At 45.2% G+C, this 20,444-nt stretch overlaps 1 protein-coding gene across 1 annotated transcript; it reads left to right on the top strand.

The window, feature by feature from the left end:
- The first annotated feature begins 2,124 nt into the window (after positions 1–2,124).
- On the top strand, positions 2,125–18,724 carry LOC141192228 (uncharacterized). The gene is made up of 7 exons (XM_073661719.1): positions 2,125–2,321; positions 2,575–2,676; positions 2,806–2,985; positions 3,060–3,183; positions 3,267–3,364; positions 3,563–3,653; positions 16,776–18,724. The coding sequence occupies exons 2-7, from the start codon at positions 2,599–2,601 to the stop codon at positions 18,053–18,055; spliced, it is 1,851 nt and encodes a 616-aa protein (XP_073517820.1). The 5' UTR covers positions 2,125–2,321; positions 2,575–2,598; the 3' UTR covers positions 18,056–18,724.
- Positions 18,725–20,444: the final 1,720 nt, after the last annotated feature.

Below are 20,444 nucleotides of genomic sequence, written 5' to 3'. Positions count from 1 at the left end.
ACCAACGCCGAGCGCGTCAGCTCTCTGGGCAACTCCATTCTCTGTCCCACTGCCTGACCTGCTTGGATCCACCTCCCTGATGAGGCTGTCCGCTCTTGGCACATAAGGTGAAGTTCCCACATTGACCTCTACATGTACATCTGTTCCTGTTGTCCCCGCTGTATAGACTGTTCGGATTCACCTTCCAGATAAGGTTGTCCAAAAACTCCCAGACTGTGACACACACACACCCTTCTCCTGTACTTTCTCCTGTGTCCTCTTGACAGGTCCTCACTAGTCACTGTCCCTCACTCAACTCACTCTGTCTGCAATCAGGAAGTGACTCCTTTCTTCACTAAACCTGCCACTCCCACACTGGAGCAGCTCCTAAACCCCTTAACTCTTTCCCAACCCATAACTGCATACTCTGTGTGCTACAGTGCCCACCTCTGCACTACTTCTATCAATTTAATAGTCTACCCGCACCTACCTATATTGAACCTATAAGTAACCCATCAGACATTAGATCATATGAATGCTCATATATAAACATAGAACACAGCACTATGTGCATTAAGAGGGAAGAGGCGCATGACCGTCACGGTCACCCTCTTACATATGAGCTACTGGATGTCAGGAGACTTAGGAGAATATCTCTGTCTGCAGAATTATTATGCAACTAAATGGAAACAGTCAGAAGCTCCAAACATGGAGTCTGTCAGCTTCTCCATCTGTGGGCGATCCAGTGTCCTTCACCGTAAAACTCCTGTTTAAGACGGGCCCACAAGTTCTCAGTAGGGTTAGGTCGGTGAGGAGGGAGAGCAGGCCTCCGCTCTATCCACACAAAGATCCTCTCCTAACACATCATATACACACACTGCTCCGCTCTCTGTACACCTCATACATACACGGCTTCGCACTGTACACCTCGTACACATGCAGCTCCACTCCGTACACCTCGTACACACGTGGCTCCGCTCCGTACACCTCGTACACACGTGGCTCCGCTCCGTACACCTCGTACACACGCGGCTCAGCTCCGTACACCTCGTACACACGCGGCTCAGCTCCGTACACCTCGTACACACGCGGCTCAGCTCCGTACACCTCGTACACACGCGGCTCCGCTCCGTACACCTCGTACACACGCGGCTCAGCTCCGTACACCTCGTACACACTCCGCTCCGTACACCTCGTACACACGCGGCTCCGCTCCGTACACCTCGTACACGCGCGGCTCCGCTCCGTACACCTCGTACACGCGCGGCTCCGCTCCGTACACCTCGTACACGCGCGGCTCCGCTCCGTACACCTCGTACACGCGCGGCTCCGCTCCGTACACCTCGTACACGCGCGGCTCCGCTCCATAGACACGCGGCTCCGCTCCCTACACCTCGTACACACGCGGCTCCGCTTCGTACACCTCGTACACACGCGGCTCCGCTCCGTACACCTCGTACACACGCGGCTCCGCTCCGTACACCTCGTACACACGCGGCTCCGCTCCGTACACCTCGTACACGCGCGGCTCCGCTCCGTACACCTCGTACACGCGCGGCTCCGCTCCGTACACCTCGTGCACGCGTGGCTCTGCTCCGTACACCTCGTACACCTCGTACACACGCGGCTCCGCTCCGTACACCTCGTACACGCGCGGCTCCGCTCCGTACACCTCGTACACACGCGGCTCCGCTCCGTACACCTCGTACACGCGCGGCTCCGCTCCGTACACCTCGTACACGCGCGGCTCCGCTCCGTACACCTCATACACGCGCGGCTCCGCTCCGTACACCTCGTACACGCGTGGCTCTGCTCCGTACACCTCGTACACCTCGTACACACGCGGCTCCGCTCCGTACACCTCGTACACGCGCGGCTCCGCTCCGTACACCTCGTACACACGCGGCTCCGCTCCGTACACCTCGTACACGCGCGGCTCCGCTCCGTACACCTCGTACACGCGCGGCTCCGCTCCGTACACCTCGTGCACACGCGTCTCTGCTACATCCACACTGTAAACCCCTCCTGACCCCACACATAAACTTCAGCTCATCCAGCACCATGACAACCAGCACAGCAGAGTCCTGCATCCACTGAGGCCCCTGATCATGTGACCCCTGACTCCTCCCCTCCTGTGACCTCATCACAGGTCCTGTGCGCACAGAGCAGCCATATATGTGGTGGCCGCTCTGCAGGTGGAGGTCGGTGCCGTCTCCATTACTCTCTCGCAGGATTCGGCTTCGGTCTCTTGGACGTCGTCTTCTTCTCGTGTTCTTCATGTAATGAAGGCTCCTCCAGACGTCTCCAGCAGCCGCTCCCTGGATCACACGCTTCATATTGAGGTCATTATTGAACGATCCTTTTACTTTTCTCCTTAATGTGAATCTCCCTAATAACAGACGGAGTCCTGTGACCTCACTATAATGCCCATCTCTGGCCTCAGAGCAGAGTGCCACCTGACAGGACTTTGGGGTCTTATCTGCTGTTTTCAGGTCACTTCTTCTAACTGTTTTAGAAACCTGAAGGGGTTAAAAGAAGCTGAAAAAACTGAACGTGTGAACAGCGAGTTGTTCATCATTATCTTCTATCTTCTAGAAAATTTACCTTAAACCTTAGTGGATGGAGAAGGACAAGAAGAAGATGGCGGAGAGGATATTACACCTCACCCTAGAGATCCTCTTCCGTCTTACTGGAGAGGTGAGAGATTTTGATGGCGTCACATTACATCATTCTTATCTATGGGAATAACAGATGGACAGAACTGGAGAGGTGAGGACTCTGGAAATGTCTGGAGTGAGATTTATTAATGTGTCTCTCCATAACCAGGATTACACAGTAGTGAAGAAGACCTCTAGTGAGCGCTGTCAGGACCCTGTGTCTGAGGGATGGGGAAGACCCCTGAGCCCAATCACGGGGCCTCCACCTCACCCCCTGATAGATGAGGACATCAATGACCAGAATATCCTAGATCTCACCTACAAGATGATTGAGCTGCTGACTGGAGAGGTGACACTGCTGGGATATTATACAGTAACGCTATGAAGAGATCGGGGGGATGACTGTATCATTGTATGTGTCAGGTTCCTATAAGGTGTCAGGATGTCACTGTCTATTTCTCCATGGAGGAGTGGGAGTATTTAGAAGGACATAAAGATCTGTACAAGGACGTCATTGTCGAGGTTCCCCAGCCCCTCAAATCACCAGGTAATAGACAGCACTAAATACACATGGCCTATAATTATCTGTATGTAAAGAATGAATTCAGTCCCTGTATGTGTTTCCTCCAGATCTATCCAGTAAGAGGACAACACCAGAGAGATGTCCCCATCCTCTTCTTCCACAGGACTGTAAACAAGAAGATCCCAATGTTCCTCAGGATCATCAGGTAGAAGGAGAGAAGGTGTCATGAGATCTCCCCTATGATGTGTAGATGGCTGTGAAGGTCTTGTGCTCAGTCTTGTTTTATCCACCAGTATTATATGTTTTATACTTGTGTAATGAGAACGGTGGAGATAGCAGGATTAGAACTGATCATAGATGTGATTTCTCCATCTGTCTGTGACTTTTACAATATTTGTTTCAGGGTGAAGATCTGACCCATATTAATACTACAGAGACATATGTGAGGGGTGATGAGCAGTGTAAAGAGGAGATTCCTACATATGACTACCCAGGTGAGTAGTGACCACTAAATGTAGAGAAGTCACAGATTAAAAAAAATTGTATTACATGTAATAATCTGTGTCCTGTCCGGATTTGTAATCTTTATATTAATTGTTTATTAACCCCCTACTGACAATGTCAGTAATAGTACGTCCCTGTGCCCTGGGCCTTATGGCTAACACCCGGTAATATGTGCCAGGAGCGGTCCCACAGCGGCACATTAACCCCCAAAATGCTGCGATCAAAGTTGATTGCATCATTCCGGGAGCAAGGGGAGGTAACCCCTCTTACCTTGTATCCGGGATCCCGCGCTGTGTCTGCTGGGTCCGGTAGTTGCCGTGGTGACCTGATGTCGTCATGACGACATCCGGGTCACCAGGCATCAGCAAGTTAGTTAGATCGTTCTCTGTCACGTTCTAACTAACTTGTGCCAGTGCAGGACTGACAGCCTGCATAGCACAGAGATGCTCCTGCATCTCTATGCTATGCAAGTGATCAGGCTGCAAAAAGTGAAAGTCCCATAGTGGGACAAAGTGTAAAAGTAATTAAAAAAGTGCCAGAAAGTGGGGAAAAATAAAATAAAAATATTTTAAAAAATTAAAAATAATGAAAAAATAAAAATATACTGTGCCCATAAATAAATATTATTATAAAAAAAAAAAAAAAAACATTAAAAGTACACACATTTGGTATCATCACATCCGGAACGACCTGACCTATAAAACTGTCCCACTAGTTAACCCCTTTAGTAAACACAGTCAAAAAATAAAAAACGAAGAAAATGATGCTTTATCATCATACTGCCAAACAAAAAATGAAATAAAACGTGATCAAAAAGACGAATGTTATTAAAAATAGTGCTGCTGAAAACCTCATCTTGTCCTGCAAAAAACAAGCCACCATACAGCTCCATCAGCCGAAAAATAAAAGTTATAGCCCTCAGAATAAGCGATGCAAAAAAATATTTTTTTCTATAAAATAGTTTTTATTATATAAAAGCCCCAAACCTTAAAAAACAATATAAATGTGGTACCGCTGTAAACGTACTGACCCGAAGAATACATTTTACCACACGCCGAATGGCTTAAAAAAAACAAAAAGCAATTCCTGAATTGTTGGTTTTTGCTTATTCTGCCTCCCAAAAATCAGAATAGAAAGCGATCAGAAAATGTCACATGCCCGAAAACGGAACCAAGAAAAGCGTCAACTTGTGCCGCAAAAAACAAGCCGTTACATGACTCTTCAGCCGAAATATGGAAAAATTATTTTCCTGCGCTTTAGGGGGTGACAGCTGCCAAATATAGAAACCCGATATGAATCTGGTATCGCTGTAATCGCACCGACCTTAAGAATAAAGTTGTCTAATCACTTATATCGCACGAGGAGCGGTGAAAAAAATAAACTCTAGAGTTAGGGTTATGCTAGGGTTAGGTTTGTGTTAGGGTTAGGGTTGTGTTAGGGTTAGGGTTGTGTTAGGGTTAGGGCTGTGTTAGGGTTATGATTTTTTTAGAAGTAAAGAAAAAAATGATGACTAGTGTTGAGCACAAGTGCTCGTTACTTGAGTTTGCATCGGGTGCTCGGGTATACACCGAGTATAGCAGGTGCTCTAGTGACATGCTCGAGTTTCTGCCCCATATGCTTTGTGGCCAAAAAAACATTGCGGGGATTGCCTGCCATGCACGAGCGATCCCCACATGTTTTTTTGGGTGTCTTAACAACCGTGAAACATGCGGGCCGGGGACTCGCACATGTCACTCGAGCACCCGCGATACATGGCGCATAGCCGAGTACCCGATGCAAACTCAAGTAACGAGCACTTGCACTCAAGACTAATGACAACTTATTCAATATGATGACCTAATGTTATTAAATTCTGTGTCGTACCTCTGGGTTCAAAATGTTCACCATACCCCTTGATAAAATCCTTAAGGGGTCTAGTTTTCAAAATGGGGTCACTTGGGGGGTTTCCACTATATAGGAATATTGATTCCAGCCAATTTTGAGTTCAAAAAGTCACACAGTGCTCCTCTCCTTCTGAACCCTGCCGTGCACGCAGTGTATTTTCCCCATATATGGGGTATCTGCGTACTCAGAAGAAATTGCACAACAGTTTTTGGGGTCAATTTTCTCCTCTCACTCTTGTGAAAATAAAAAAATTGGGGCTAAAAGATCATTTTTGTGGAAAAAGGTTTTTTTTTTTTTTATTTTCACGGCTTTACGTTATAAACTTCTGTGAAACACCTTGGGGGTTCAGGGTGTTCACCACACATCTAGAGAAGTTCCTTGAGGGGTCTAGTTTCCAAAATGGGGTCCGTTGTGGGCAGTTTCCACTGTTTCGGCACTTCAGGGACTCTCCAAACGCGACATGGCATCTGCTAATTATTTAAGCAAATTTTACATTCAAGAAGTCAAATGGCGCATCTTCAATTCGTGCGCCCAAATAGTGGTTTTCCCCCACATATGGGGTATATGCGTGCTCAGGAAAAATTGCACAACAAATTTTGCGGTCAATTTTTTTTCCAGTCACCCTTGCGAAAATAAATAAATTTGAGTCTAAATTAACATTTTTGTGAAAAAAAGTTAAATGTTCATTGTTTTCTTCCACATTCCAAAAATTCCTGTGAAGCACCTGAAGGGTTAATAAACTTTTTGAATGTGGTTTTGAGCACCTTGAGGGGTGCAGTTTTTAGAATGGTGTCACTTTTAGGTATTTTCTGTCATAAAGGCCCCTCAAAATGACTTCAAATGTGATGTGGTCCCTAATAAAATGGTTTTGTAAATTTTGTTGGGAAAATGAGAAATCGCTGGTCAACTATTAACCCTTATAACTTCCTAACCCAAAAAATAAATTTGGTTCCAAAATTGTGCTGATGTAAAGTTGACATATGACAAATGTTATTTATTAACTATTTTGTGTAACATATTTCTCTGATTTAAGGGCATGAAAATTCAAATTTAGAAAATTGCAAAATTTTGTAAATTTTCGGACAAATTTTCAGATTTTCGTAAACTTAAAGCGCACCTGTCAGCAGGATTGTGCTCAGCAAGCTACATACACTGTCTGGTGGGCGACATTACACTGGTTAACCCCTTAAGCCCCACGGGTGGTTTGCACGTTAATGACCGGGCCAATTTTTACAATTCTGACCACTGTCACTTTATGAGGTAATTACTCTGGAACGCTTCAACGGATCCCCCTGATTCTGAGATTGTTTTTTCATGACATATTGTACTTCATGATTGTGGAAAAAAAAATTTTGTGAAAAAAAACTGAAATTTGGCGAAAATTTTGCAATTTTCAAAATTTGAATTTTTAAGCCCTGAAATCAGAGCGATATGTCACACAAAAGAGTTAATAAATAACATTTCCCACATGTCTACTTTAAATCAGCACAATTTTGGAACCAAAATTTTTTTTTGTTAGGGAGCTATAAGGGTTAAAAGTTGACCAGCGATTTCTCATTTTTCCAACAAAATTTACAAAACCATTTTTTTAGGGACAACATCACATTTGAAGTCACTTTGAGAGGTCTTTATGACAGAAAATACCCAAAAGTGACACCATTCTAAAAACTGCACTCCTCAAGGTGCTCAAAACCACATTCAAGAACTTTATTAACCCTTCAGGTGCTTCACAGGAATTTTTTGAATGTGGAAGAAAAAAATGAACATTTAACTTTTTTCACAAAAATGTTACTTTAGACCCAATTTTTTTTATTTTCACAGGGGTAACAAGAAAAAATGGACCCCAAAATTTGTTGTGCAATTTCCCCTGGGCACGCAGATACCCAATATTTGGGGAAAAAACACTGTTTGGGCGCACGGCAGGGCTCGGAAGGGAAGGAGCACCATTTGACTTTTTGATTGTAAAATTTGCTTGAATAATTAGCGGACGCCATGTTGTGTTTGGAGAGCCCCTGTGTGCCCAAACTTTGGAGCTCCCCCACAAGTGACCCCATTTTGGAAACTAGACCCCCCAAGGCACATATCTAGATGCATAGTGAGCACTTGGAACCCCCAGCTGCTTCACAAATTGATTCGTAAAAATGAAAAAGTGAAAAAAAAAAACACTCTTTCATTTTTACGAATCAATTTGTGAAGCACCTAGAGGTTCCAAGTGCTCACTATACATCTAGATAGGTGCCTTGGGGGGTCTAGTTTCCAAAATGGTGTCACTTGTGGGGGGGCCCCAAAGTTTGGGCACACAGGGGCTCGCCAAACGCAACATGGTGTCCGCTAACAATTTGAGCCGACAATTTGTTAGCGGATATCATGTTGCATTTGGAGAGTCCCTGTGTGCCCAAACATTGGAGCTCCCCCACAAGTGACCCCATTTTGGAAACTAGACCCCCCAAGGCACCTATCTAGATTCATAGTGAGCACTTGGAACCCCAGGTGCTTCACAAATTGATTCATAAAAATGAAAAAGTGTTTTTTTTTTCATTTTTACGAATCAATTTGTGAAGAACCTGGGGGTTCCAAGTGCTCACTATGCATCTAGATAGGTGCCTTGGGGGGTCTAGTTTCCAAAATGGGGTCACTTGTGGGGGAGCTCCAATGTTTGGGCACACAGGGGCTCTCCAAACGCAACATGGCATCCGCTAACAATTTGAGCCGATTTTCCATTCAATTTGTTAGCGGACACCATGTCGCATTTGGAGAGCCCGTGATGTGCCTAAACAGTGGAGCTCCCCCACAAGTGTCCCCATTTTGGAAACTATACCCCTCAAGGATTTTATTAAGGTGTATAGTGAACATTTTGAACCCAGAGGTACAGCACAGAATTTGTTTACATTAGGTCATCATATTGAATAAGTTGTCATTATTCTTGAGCGCAAGTGCTCGCTACTTGAGTTTGCATCGGGTACTCAGGTATGCACCATGTACAGCATGTGCTCGAGTGACATGCTCGAGTCCCTGCTCCGCATGTTTCACGGTTATTAGACACCCAAAAAAAAACATGCGGGGATCGCTCGTGCATGGCAGGCAATCCCCGTAAAGTTTTTTGGCCGCGAAGCATATGGGGCAGAGACTCGAGCATGTCACTCAAATACCCACGATACTCAATGCATACCAGAGCACCCGATGCAAACTCAAGTAGCAAGCACTTGCTCTCAACACTAGTCGCCATATCGTCATCTTTTTTTCTTACTTTTGAAAAAAATCCCAACCCCAGCCCTAACCCTAGCACAACCCTAGCCCCAGCACAACCCTAGCCCCAAACCCAGCCCTAACCCCAGCACAACCCTAGCCCCAAACCCAGCCCTAACCCCAGCACAACCCTAGCCCCAAACCCAGCCCTAACCCTAGCCCAATCCTAACCCAAGAGTTTATTTTTGATGCCGTTCCTTGTGCGGTATAAGTGATTAGATGACTTTATTCTTTGGGTCGGTGTGATTACAGCAATGCCAGAATCATATGGGGTTTTTATGACTGACAGCTGTCACACACTAAAAGACGCATTTTTTGTAAAATCTAGTTCTTGCATCGCCATATTTTGAGAGCTATAATTTTTCCAGATTTTGGCAGACAGTCATGTGACGGCTCGTTTTTTGCGGGATGACTTGACGTTGTTATTGGTGCCATTTTCAGGCACGTGACATTTTTTGATCGCTTTCTATTCCGATTTTTGGGAGGCAGAATAAACAAAAACCAACAATTCAGGAATTGTTTTTTTTATTTTTTTTTTATTCTGTTCCGCGTGTGGTAAAATTGATGAGGTAGCTTTATTCTTCGGGTCAGTACGTTTACAGCGGTACCACATTTGTATCATTTTTCTATGTTTTGGCGCTTATACACAATAAAAGCTATTTTATAGAAAAAAATATTAATTAGCATCGCTTTATTCTGAGAGCTATAACTTTTTTTATTTTTCGGCTGATGGAGCTGTATGGCGGCTTGTTTTTTGTGGGACGAGATGACGTTTTCAGCGGTACCATTTTTATTTATATGCGTCTTTTTGATCGCGTGTTATTCCACTTTTTGTTTGGCGGTATGGTGATAAAGCATTGTTTTTTGCTTCGTTTTTTTTTTTTTTTTTTTTTTACCGTGTTCACTGAAGGGGTTAACTAGTGGGACAGTTTTATAGGTCAGGTTGTTCCGGATGCGGCGATACCAAATATGTGTACTTTTATTGTTGTTTTTTTTTTTATAATAATATTTATTGATGGGTACATTATATTTTTATTTTTGGTGTATTATTTTTTTTTTATATTTTTGCACATTATTTTTTTTTTTTTTTTTCCACTTTCACACAGTTTATACACTTTATTACTTTGTCCGACTCTGGGACTTTCACTTTTTTTTTTCTGATCGCCTGCATGGCACAGGATTGCAGCACCATCCCTATGCCATGCAGGCTGTCAGAAGTGCACAGTGTGAAGATTGCTTGGAGATGCACTGCGCATGTCCAAGCAATCTTCCTGCTCTCTGGTGACCCGGATGTTGTCATGACGACATCGGGTCGTCATGGCAACACCCGGGAAGCCTTTGCAGACTGCGCTGGAAGCCGGAAGAGGAGGTGAGTATCGCCGATCACCTCCCCTTGCTCCCGCAATGCCGCGATCGACTTCGATCGACTTTGATCGCAGCATCGCGGGGGTTAATGTGCTGGGAGCGGTGCAGGACCGCTCCCTGCACATAGTACCGGGTGTCAGCTGTGACAATCAGCTGACACCCGGCGGCGATCGCGCCCCGCACAGCCTGTGTGCGCGCGCAATCGCCATGACGTACTAATACGGGTCTGGCTCTTAAGTCCCAGGGCACAGACGCGTATTAGTACGTCAGATGTTGTTAAGGGGTTAATATGATACCTTGGTTGATGAAATCTTGTGGTTCTTGTGTAATCTTTACTTTCAGTTTGGAGATAATGCTATGCTTCGGGGCGGCTTGTGGGAGGCGCTCTATCTGGTGCGCTGCTTACATATTCATCTGTATGTTCTTATGACAGCTCACTGTGCCTTCACTGACCTGCTTCCTATTTTACCTAGGCCCGCACTACTAGATGTGACGCGCCCCCTGGGCCGTGGGGTACACGGTGCCGGGCCGGTCATTGCTAGGGGAGATGTCACAGTGGCGGTGATCCGGTCCGTGACCCAGGGCAGTCAATCAAAAGGGGAATATTTATTTACAGGGGATTTATAGTTCTTAGATACGGTTCGTGACGCCACCTGTGGTATGCGGCTAAAGGGAGCCACCGCTGCGGAGCAGGTCCTCTGGAGCTGTTGGTAATGCAGCAGAGTTGGTATAGCTCTCCACAGGTAGAGCTAAGCTCCAGGGCAGTGTAGATGTTGATGTTATGGTGTAGTGTAGAGGATGGCGCAGATAATGATCACAGAGACAGTAAGGTGCAGTCCTCAGGGTTTACTCACGGTTTCTTAGACTTCCAGTTACCAGTACTAGAGTAACTTCCCAAGGCGTTCTGTGCTTACTCAGGGAGGGGTTCAGCAAACTCCCAGGTCTCTCCGGAGTACGTAACGGGACCCCCTTCTGTGTGTTCCTTCTGGCCGTCTCCCTGCACCTCACACCCAGTGTATCGGGCCAGTGGCCGTGGATCTTGCCGGGCGACGTCTTCTCTGTCCCCTGGGTCCTCTATGGCCACCTTTCTGGTGATTAGATGTGGCTTGTGGCTACAGTACCTGAAATACTGCAGCCTCCGGTTTCCTAGTTGTGGCTTAAAAAACTCTGTTAATTTAGGGACCGGTCCCCTCTGTGCGACCTGACCCCTCCACCTCTTGGCAGATTCGGGCGTACGGGTGGCATCCAGCACTACCTGTACCCCTGGGGTCCCTTCCACGTTTCTGGAGCCTTTCCTGCTCCTTTCTCTCTCTCCAGCCTTGGGCCTCTCTGGCTAGGCCCTCCTCCAGATTAGAGCTCCTGCTCCTCTCACTGGCCTCTTCTGACTGACCTGATCTCTTCAAGATGGCTTCTCTCTATAGACTATCCCTAACAAGTGCTCCCCTGAACTTCTTCCTCCACCCACACCCACTACATGGTTCCCCCTGACTTTGGTTCCCCTCGCTCCAGCCAGGGACAGGGCTCAGCAGGAAGCGACGCATCTTGCCCCTCCTGCCGGTCTGGAGTAGTGTAGTGTTGGATGCAGGTGTTAGGGTCCCGGGCAGTACTCTTTCCTTACCTGAGCGTGAGATACCACATCTCTGTGTGAGATGCAGTACCTCTGTGGCGACTGAACCCGCAGGGGCGCCACTGATGCATTATGTAAAATAAAATATAATTGATGAATTATATAAAATGAATTTTATCGATCACCCATGACAGCACCACGAGAGAGGGGATTCGTCCTTCAAGGACAGGATACCCACAGGCTTAAAAGGGCAGCACCTCTCCCACAGATCAGTTGTTTTCCTGTCCTTGATGAGGGAACCTTTATACCGGAAGATCATTCTCCCAGGCCCAGACGGACGGTTCAGACAACGGTATTTTCCCTGCCTCTCCCAGTGCAGGGTCCCTAGAAGCGCCACGGTAGGTCCAGGAGGACTTTCACGGTTGTGTGTGGGCGCAGGTGAGCAGCATCCTGGGAGAGGATAGCGTGGCTCATCGGGTGTTGGCACACACCTGGAAGTGAGATACAGGGCAGCAGCATGTGCAGTGCTTCCTTGGAATTCACGTCAGCTGGCGTTTTCCGGTCTGAAGGCGCGCCTCTCTGATGCGAAGAAGGCGTGTTCGATGTCAGTATGCGCCTGAACAGCATGTTAGCAGCGGCCGGGGCGTGCCCAGATTGCACAACTGGGGCATTCCTGGATGAAGCGTGAGCCACTTGACCGGAACTCTGTGGGAACCGGTGGTTCCGGAAGGGCCTGGAGAGGTGGGGAATAGCGTTTCTCCGGCATCTAAATGACGGCAGGAGCATGGATCGGTACTTCCTTGCGCATTGTTCCCTCCAGAATAATGGATATCACTGAGCAGCAGCAGCCTGATAAGAAGCCCCAGAAGCAGGCGGAACAGCGTCGACCCCGTAGCAGTAGTTTTGGTGGCAGTATCTGTGAGAGACAGAGGTCTGCAGGCAGTGGCAAATCCAGACAGAGGAGCTCCAGGAAAGTAGACGAGTTTTCGGCCTCTAGAGATGGTCTTTTGGCTGAGGTGGGTTCCCCTTTAAACCTCGTACTATTTGATTGCCTCACACTGGTAAGTGATCTTTGTGAAAGTTCACTCAGTGATGTAGCCTTTCCCTTTTTTGGCAGTTATTGCCAGGGAAAGAAGTGTACAGCAAAGTCTAAGCACAAGGAGTGTGCGCTTTGCAGAAATCTATTGCCTGACTCCAACCAAAAAAAAACTTTGCCAGTCTTGTATAGAGCAGACAGTAGCGGAGGAGACCACTAACTCTGCCACCGATTTAAGATCAATTATCATGGCGGAAGTCCCTTAAATTCCTTTCCCAGGAAGACGTTCATAGAGGTAAGAAGAGCAAAAAGGGCTAGCCAGTGGTCCCGGGGTTACATGTGTCTAGCGTTTCAAATAATGATGATGAATTCTCCTCAGACGGTAACGTTGGCATTCTTTGTTTTCCTATAGATGAGATGGACAAACTCGTAAAGGCAGTTTGGACCACAATGGGGATAGTCGAGTCAAAACTCGAGAAATCAGTTCAGGACATTATGTTTGGAGGCTTGGACCAAAAAAAGCATAGGTATGAAAAAATCTGCCCCCTAATTTAGAGGGAATAGAAAAGATCTGAAAAGAGAGGCTCCCTTCCCCCATCAATTAAGAGGAGATTTCCCTTGGATGAGCCTTCCTTGTCAAACGGGGACAAAGCCCCAAAACTGGATGCGGCCATAGCAAAAGCGGCTTAGATGTACATGGGAGATGTTGACTGGTGCTTTAAAGCCAACAATGGCTGCTACATGTGCAGCCAGATCCTTAATCATCTGGTTGGATCATCTGGAAACCCAGTTAAAAGACACAATGTCAAGATACAATATCTTGGCCACTGTCCCACTTATGCGAGGGGCTGCAGCTTTTCTATCTTCGCTTCGGCTGATTCAAGTTTGTTTAGCGTCAAAATCCACAGCCATTTCAAACACTTATGGTTAAAATGTTGGCCAGGGAAACTCCAGGCTAGAATGAAACTGTGTGCCATTCCATGTGAGGGGGAACACCTGTTTGGCTCAGCTTTGGAAAAGGCTGGCAATGCTAAAAAGGGATATCCTAACTTGTCCATCCCAGCCTACAAGCGATCATTCCGGAAAAGAAGGTTCACTCGTTGGAAGACCTCCACAGATCAAGACAAATGGAAAGATCATAGAAGAAAAGGTAGCAGCTTCATGTTCGGAACCTCCTCCCAGGATTCCGAAAAGTCAGTGATTTCCAGCCCAGGTGGGGGGAGACTTTCGTCCTTCTTCCCGGCCTGGGAAAAAATATTGGGAAACAGTTGGATTCTCGGCCTGATAAAATCCGGTCTAGAAATGGAGTTCCGCTCAATCCCGCATGGAAGATTCGTGGCAATACCCTCTAGGTCTTTGTCAGCAGGGCAACGGGCCCCAGAGGCCGAAGTCTCAGCTGGTACAGAAGGCTGTCCTATTAGAAGTTTCAGTGTCAGAAAGAGGGAAGGGGTTTTAATCCCCTCTCTTTCTAATCAAGAAACCAGACTGCTCTTTCAAGATGATAATAAATTTGAAGGGATTTATTAAATTCCTGAGAATCCTTTCATTCAAAATGGAATGTGTAAAATCTGCAATAAAGTTACTCTTCCCAGAAGAGGTGATGGCCCATCTCCGGGAGAAGAATGTATTGACTATACCGTATTTGTATAATTTTCTGGTTGTAGGCAATTCGACCCGGCATTGCACTAGTCAGTTACAGGAGGTGATATCCACCTAAGAATGTTTAGGTTGGCTATTGAACCTTAAAAAGTCAAAGATAGAGCCCCTAAAAATACAGGAGTATTTTGGGCTTCTGCTGGACTCAGAGGTGCAGGAGTATAATTTCCCAGGCGATAAAAAATAAAAGATCCGAGGCCAGATGTTAAGGGCCCTGAAATTCCCCATCCTGTCCCTTAGAAGAAGCGCTGTGTCCCTTCTAGGTTTCTAACTTCATGCATTCCGGCAGTCTTGTGAGCCCAGTTCCATACTAGAGCCTTGCAGTAGGATGTGTTAAGAAATGACATTTCCTTTAGAGGACACCTGGAATGAAGGTTGACGCTATCTCCAATGTCAGTGCAGTCCCTCCTTTGGTGGCTGAATGTCACTAATCTGTCCAGGTGGGCTCTCTGGGTAAATAAAGTCACACAGTTGTTCACCACGGATGTGAGTCACAGGGATTGGGGGGCTCATCCAGAAGACGTAGTAAACCAGGGCTTTTGGACAAGGGGATGAGAGAGTTTTTTCCTCAAAGTTGAAGGAATTACTTGCAGTTGAGTTGGCAGTAAGAAGACTCCTTGCGTTCCTACAGAGTCATCATGTCAGGGGCTTTTCATGGTTGAGGACAATATCTGTCACCGACTCGTGGGTCCTCCCGCAGATTCCAAATCTCCTCTCTGGGGCCAATTCACCATCCACGAGTAGCCAATTTTCATTTGATGGCGTGGCCTCACCTTTGAAAGAAGGGTGCTCCAGGCTGTGGTCCCTCCCTAAATTCTTAATTTTCTCTATAATTCTGTCATGGTGCTGTCATGGGTGAATCTTAGTTACTTACCAGTAATGTGTTTTTTCGGAACCCATGACAGCACTCTTATAATCCCTCCCGTCACGTGTGTGTGAGCACTTCTTTCACTAGTGTTTATAAGTTCACAGTTTTAGTTGTGATTTGTGGTGCGGGTAAGATTTGTGTTTTGGCAACAACCAGTGGAGGTCCTATCGTGCTCTGTAATCCAACTGGTGTGGAGGAGAGGTGCCAACCTTTTAAGCCTGCAGGTTTCCTGTCCTTGAAGGGCGGATCCCCTCTCTCATGGTGCGGTCATAATCCTGTTATCGGTAAGACTTTACAATGAAGAATCTGAGAACAAAAATTGAAATGCTGGGTGCAATTTTCTGGTTCTGCACTGTATTATCTCAATAATTAATTATATTATTCTGTAAATAAAGTCTATAAAAAAAGTGTTAAACAATGCAAGAAAAAAATCCCCAAATGCCCAATGCTGGCAATAAAAAATAGCTTAATTTGAAAGAAAAAAAACAAACCTGGCATATTTGGTATCACCATTTCCATAACAACTTGCATGTATAAAACTATTTCCATATTTATCTAGCACGATGAACAGACTTAAAAAAAAGATGAGAAACTATGTCAGAATTGCAGCTTTTGCTTATTCTGCATAATAAAAAAAAAATCAAAAAGTGACCAAAACACAAAAAAAACCACCATTAAAAACCACAGCTCGTTATGCAAAAATAATTCCCCATATACAAGTAATAGATCACGTAGGCAGAGGCCTGTCAATCTAAGACAGCGGGCAGAGAGAAGCCGCCGGGAACCCGCCTGTCCGACTAGTCTATTAAAGTATGAATTTCTCTAAAACGCCGCAGAATTTCAGAATGAAACGCACCTGGCTGACATCATACAGTCATACAGTCAGTGTCTTCTGTACACAGTCCGCGCATTGGGAGCCACTGGGGACCAACATGGCAGCCACGGGGGACTTTACCAGACCCACAGCTGCAATAATAACTCATGGGGGGGAAGCAATGTGTACCTAACTATTTAAATGCCACTCAGCCACTACTGCTAAAGGCAGATGGTGGCTGTGTAACAAAATTCCTACTCCGCCTTGACTGAATGACATAATTTTAGATTGTCATTGCACATAAATTAATAAATTCAGGCTTGCATCTGGTTTAATGTCAGGGCTTTACTGTTCATTACCATACTGCTCCACCGCGCTGCCCTGCCCCACCGTGCTGCCCTGCTCCACCGCGCTGCCCTGCTTCACCACGCTGCCCTGCTCTGCTAAAGTGCATTTAAGGATCAACACTGAAATCAGAAAACTGCTGAAAAACTGTGTAGTGTCCTAATATCAGTATCTTGCTCTATCGATAGATTGAGATCTATTTTGGCATCACACTTTTAGTTGGTTAATAACTGAATTTTGCTATTTCATATAGAAATCCTAATAAATATAACATTAACAATATAAATATACAGTTACATTATTACAAATATGTTTGTTTTATTCTTGGCAGATGCCTTTACCATGAACTCAGAAAGACATATGATATCCTCAGATTTGAAAGCAGATGATCATGGTATCACACCAGATACATATGAAGAGCATGCCATTGCTTCAGATATAACATCAGCCCGTCACAGAAAAGATCTATTTTATGATCAAGTGGTCCTATCTTCTGATTCATTACAGAATGTTGAGCACAGAAAGGGAGCTAAGGAGCGGAGAGCTCACTCAGGGGTGAAGCCATTATCATGTTCAGAATGTTGTAAACGTTTTAATCGTAAATCAGATCTTGTTATACATCAGAGAATTCACACAGGGGAGAAGCCATATTCATGTTCAGAATGTGGAAAATGTTTTACAGACAAATCAAATCTTCTCAAACATCAGAGAACCCACACCGGGGAGAAGCCTTTTTCATGTTCAGAATGTGGGAAATGTTTTATTCGGAAAGAGTATCTTGATAACCACCAGAAAACCCACACAGGGAAGGAGCCTTTTTCATGTTCAGAATGTGGGAAATATTTTATTCGGAAAGAGCACCTTGATAACCACCAGAAAACCCACACAGGGGAGAAGCCTTTTTCATGTTCAGAATGTGGGAAATGTTTTATTCGGAAAGCGGATCTTGATCGACACCAGAGAACCCACACAGAGGAGAAGCCTTTTTCATGTTCAGAATGTGGGAAATGTTTTTATCAGAGATCAAATCTTATTGAGCATGTGAAAACTCACACAGGGGAGAAACCATATTCATGTTCAGAATGTGGGAAATGTTTTATGCGGAAAGCGCATCTTAATAACCACCAGAAAACCCATACAGAGGAGAAGCCTTTTTCATGTTCAGAATGTGGGAAATGTTTTATTCGGAAAGCGGATTTTGATCGACACCAGAGAACCCACACAGAGGAGAAGCGTTTTTCATGTTCAGAATGTGGGAAATGTTTTTATCAGAGATCAAATCTTATTGAGCATGTGAAAACTCACACAGGGGAGAAGCCATATTCATGTTCAGAATGTGGGAAATGTTTTATGCGGAAAGCGCATCTTAATAACCACCAGAAAACCCACACAGGGGAGAAGCCTTTTTCATGTTCAGAATGTGGGAAATGTTTTACAGACAAATCAAATCTTCTCAAACATCAGAGAACCCACACCGGGGAGAAGCCTTTTTCATGTTCAGAATGTGGGAAATGTTTTATTCGGAAAGAGTATCTTGATAGCCACCAGAAAGCCCACACAGGGAAGAAGCCTTTTTCATGTTCAGAATGTGGGAAATGTAGGTGTAATTAATACAGGTTATGAATGCAGTGTAGGAGGGCTTCTTAAAGAAAAACCAGCAGAATTCTTTCTAGTTGATGGGTGATCAAATACTTATATCATGCAATAAAATGCAAATTAATTATGCAAAAATCATACAATGGGATTTTCTGTTTTTTATTTTTAGATTCTGTCTCTACCATTTTATGAACTGCCTTGAATAATAACCAAGCTTTTTCTATGGAAAAGTCTTATTTGTACAAGTACCCTGTGCATTGTAAAGTGCTGCCAAATATAAAAGTAATTATTATACATATAGTTGCAATAAAAATTATTCAACTTCCTTTCCAAATTCCGTTTATTTCCAAAACTTACAAACGTTTTGCTGTTTGCAATAAACTAATGAAACAAGAACAATATAAAAAGCTCAACACAACTAATATAACATGTGGTTTCTCTAAATTCACCACAAAATTGCACATTTAATGACTCCTGCCATCCAAGAATGATTCCATCCCTTCATGAGCTGCATCTTGAGTACTTAGTAGAACCCTTTCCCTGCTACATTCAGAAACCCTGCTAACCTCATTAATATTCCTTGCATGCCTTCTGTCTCTTTCAATTGTGCCCTTTGAAATGTGCAGTCAGCATGTAATAAACTCTCCTACATCCATGACTTTTTCCTCTCAATTCCCTCAACCTTCTTGTTCTCACTGAAACATGGATCCAGCAGTCGGATACCACCGCCGCTGCTGCTCTCTCTCTCATATGGTGGCCTACACTTCTCTCATACCCCGAGAACTAACAACAGATCAGGCGGAGGTGTTGGTCTGCTCCTTTCAACAAAATGCACTTTTTCCCCCCAGTACCCCTCCCTTATCTTCCCTTCTTTTTGAGGTGCAGACTGTCAGACTCTACCGGCCTTTCTCCCTGTGACTGGCATGTATGTATCACCCTCCAGGCACCTCCCATCAGTTTCTGGATCACTCTTCCACTTGGCTTCCAAATTTTCTATCTTGTGACATCCCCACTCTCATCGTGGGGGACTTTAACATCCCAATTGGCGATCCCCTTTCCCCATCTTTCGCTCATCTTTTATCGCTAACCTTTTCCTTCGGCCTTTCACAACTTACTAATTCTCCTACACATGAAGACGGGAACACACTGGACCTGATCTTCTCCCGGCTATGCTCAGTACATGACTTTACTAACTCTCCTCTTCCGCTCTCTAACCACAACCTTCTTTCATTATCTGTCAAGAACTGTAACCCTACTCATGACACCCCCACTTTCCACCCAGAGATTTATGAAAACGTTGCAATCATCATTGGCCCCAATCTCCTCCCTCTCATGTCCTGACCCTGCACTGAAGCACTATAACGAAATATTGTAATGCGCCCTGGATGAAGCCGCACCTCCTACACTTAGAACAACTCGGCATAGATGGCAACAACCCTGGCACACGCCGCAAACACGTTTTCTCTAGCGGTGCTCCAGGTGCGCTGAACGGCTGTGTTGAAAATCTAACCTGGCCGAAGATTTCATCCATTATAAATTTATGCTTAAAACCTATAACTCCGCCCTTCACCTCTCCAAACAAACCAACTTTAACAACTTCATCATCTTACTGTCCAATAATCCTGAACACCTCTATGACACTTTTCATTCTCTCCTTAATCAAACAGCACAGGCCTCGACCACCGACCTCAGCGCTGAAAATCTGGCCAATTATTTCAAAGAAAAATTTGACCATATCTGATAGGAAATTTTCTCCCAATCCCCAAATGTTATGCATGCTCCTCCCTCCAACATTGGTTCAAAGTCAGAAAATGAGCAAGATGCAGTCACGGAAGAAGTGACCAGGCTCCTTGTATCTTCTCGCCCTACCACCTGCACCAGTGACCCTATTCCCTCACATCTTCTTCAGTCCCTTTCTCCAGCTGTCACCACTCACCTACCTAAAATATTCAACCTCTCCCTCTCATCTGGTATTTTTCCCCTCCTCTTTTAAACACGCCAGCATACATCTATTACTTAAAAAACTATCCCTTGACCAGAACTGCGCTGCTAACTACAGACCTGTTTCCAATCTTCCCTTTATCTCTAAACTCCTGGAATGCCTGGTCCACTCCCGTCTAATCCGCTATCTCTCAGATAACTCTCTTCTTGACCCTTACCAATCTGGTTTCCGCTCTTTAGACTCTACTGAAACTGCACTCCCTAAAGTCTCTAATGATCTACTAACAGCTAAATCTAATGGCCACTACTCCCTGCTGATTCTCCTGGATCTCTTTGCAGCATTCAACACTGTGGATCACCAGCTCCTGCTCACTATGCTCCTCACTATTGGCCTCAACGACACTGTTCTCTCCTGGTTCTCCTACCTCTCTGACCGCTCCTTCACTGTATCTTTTGCCGGCTC

This window comes from Phyllobates terribilis, unplaced genomic scaffold (genome assembly GCF_046119375.1).
Source record: "Phyllobates terribilis strain yellow unplaced genomic scaffold, ASM4611937v1 Scaffold_56__1_contigs__length_8794411, whole genome shotgun sequence".
Classification (NCBI taxonomy): Eukaryota; Metazoa; Chordata; class Amphibia; order Anura; family Dendrobatidae; genus Phyllobates; species Phyllobates terribilis.
This window is presented reverse-complemented; position numbering and strand designations above follow the sequence as displayed.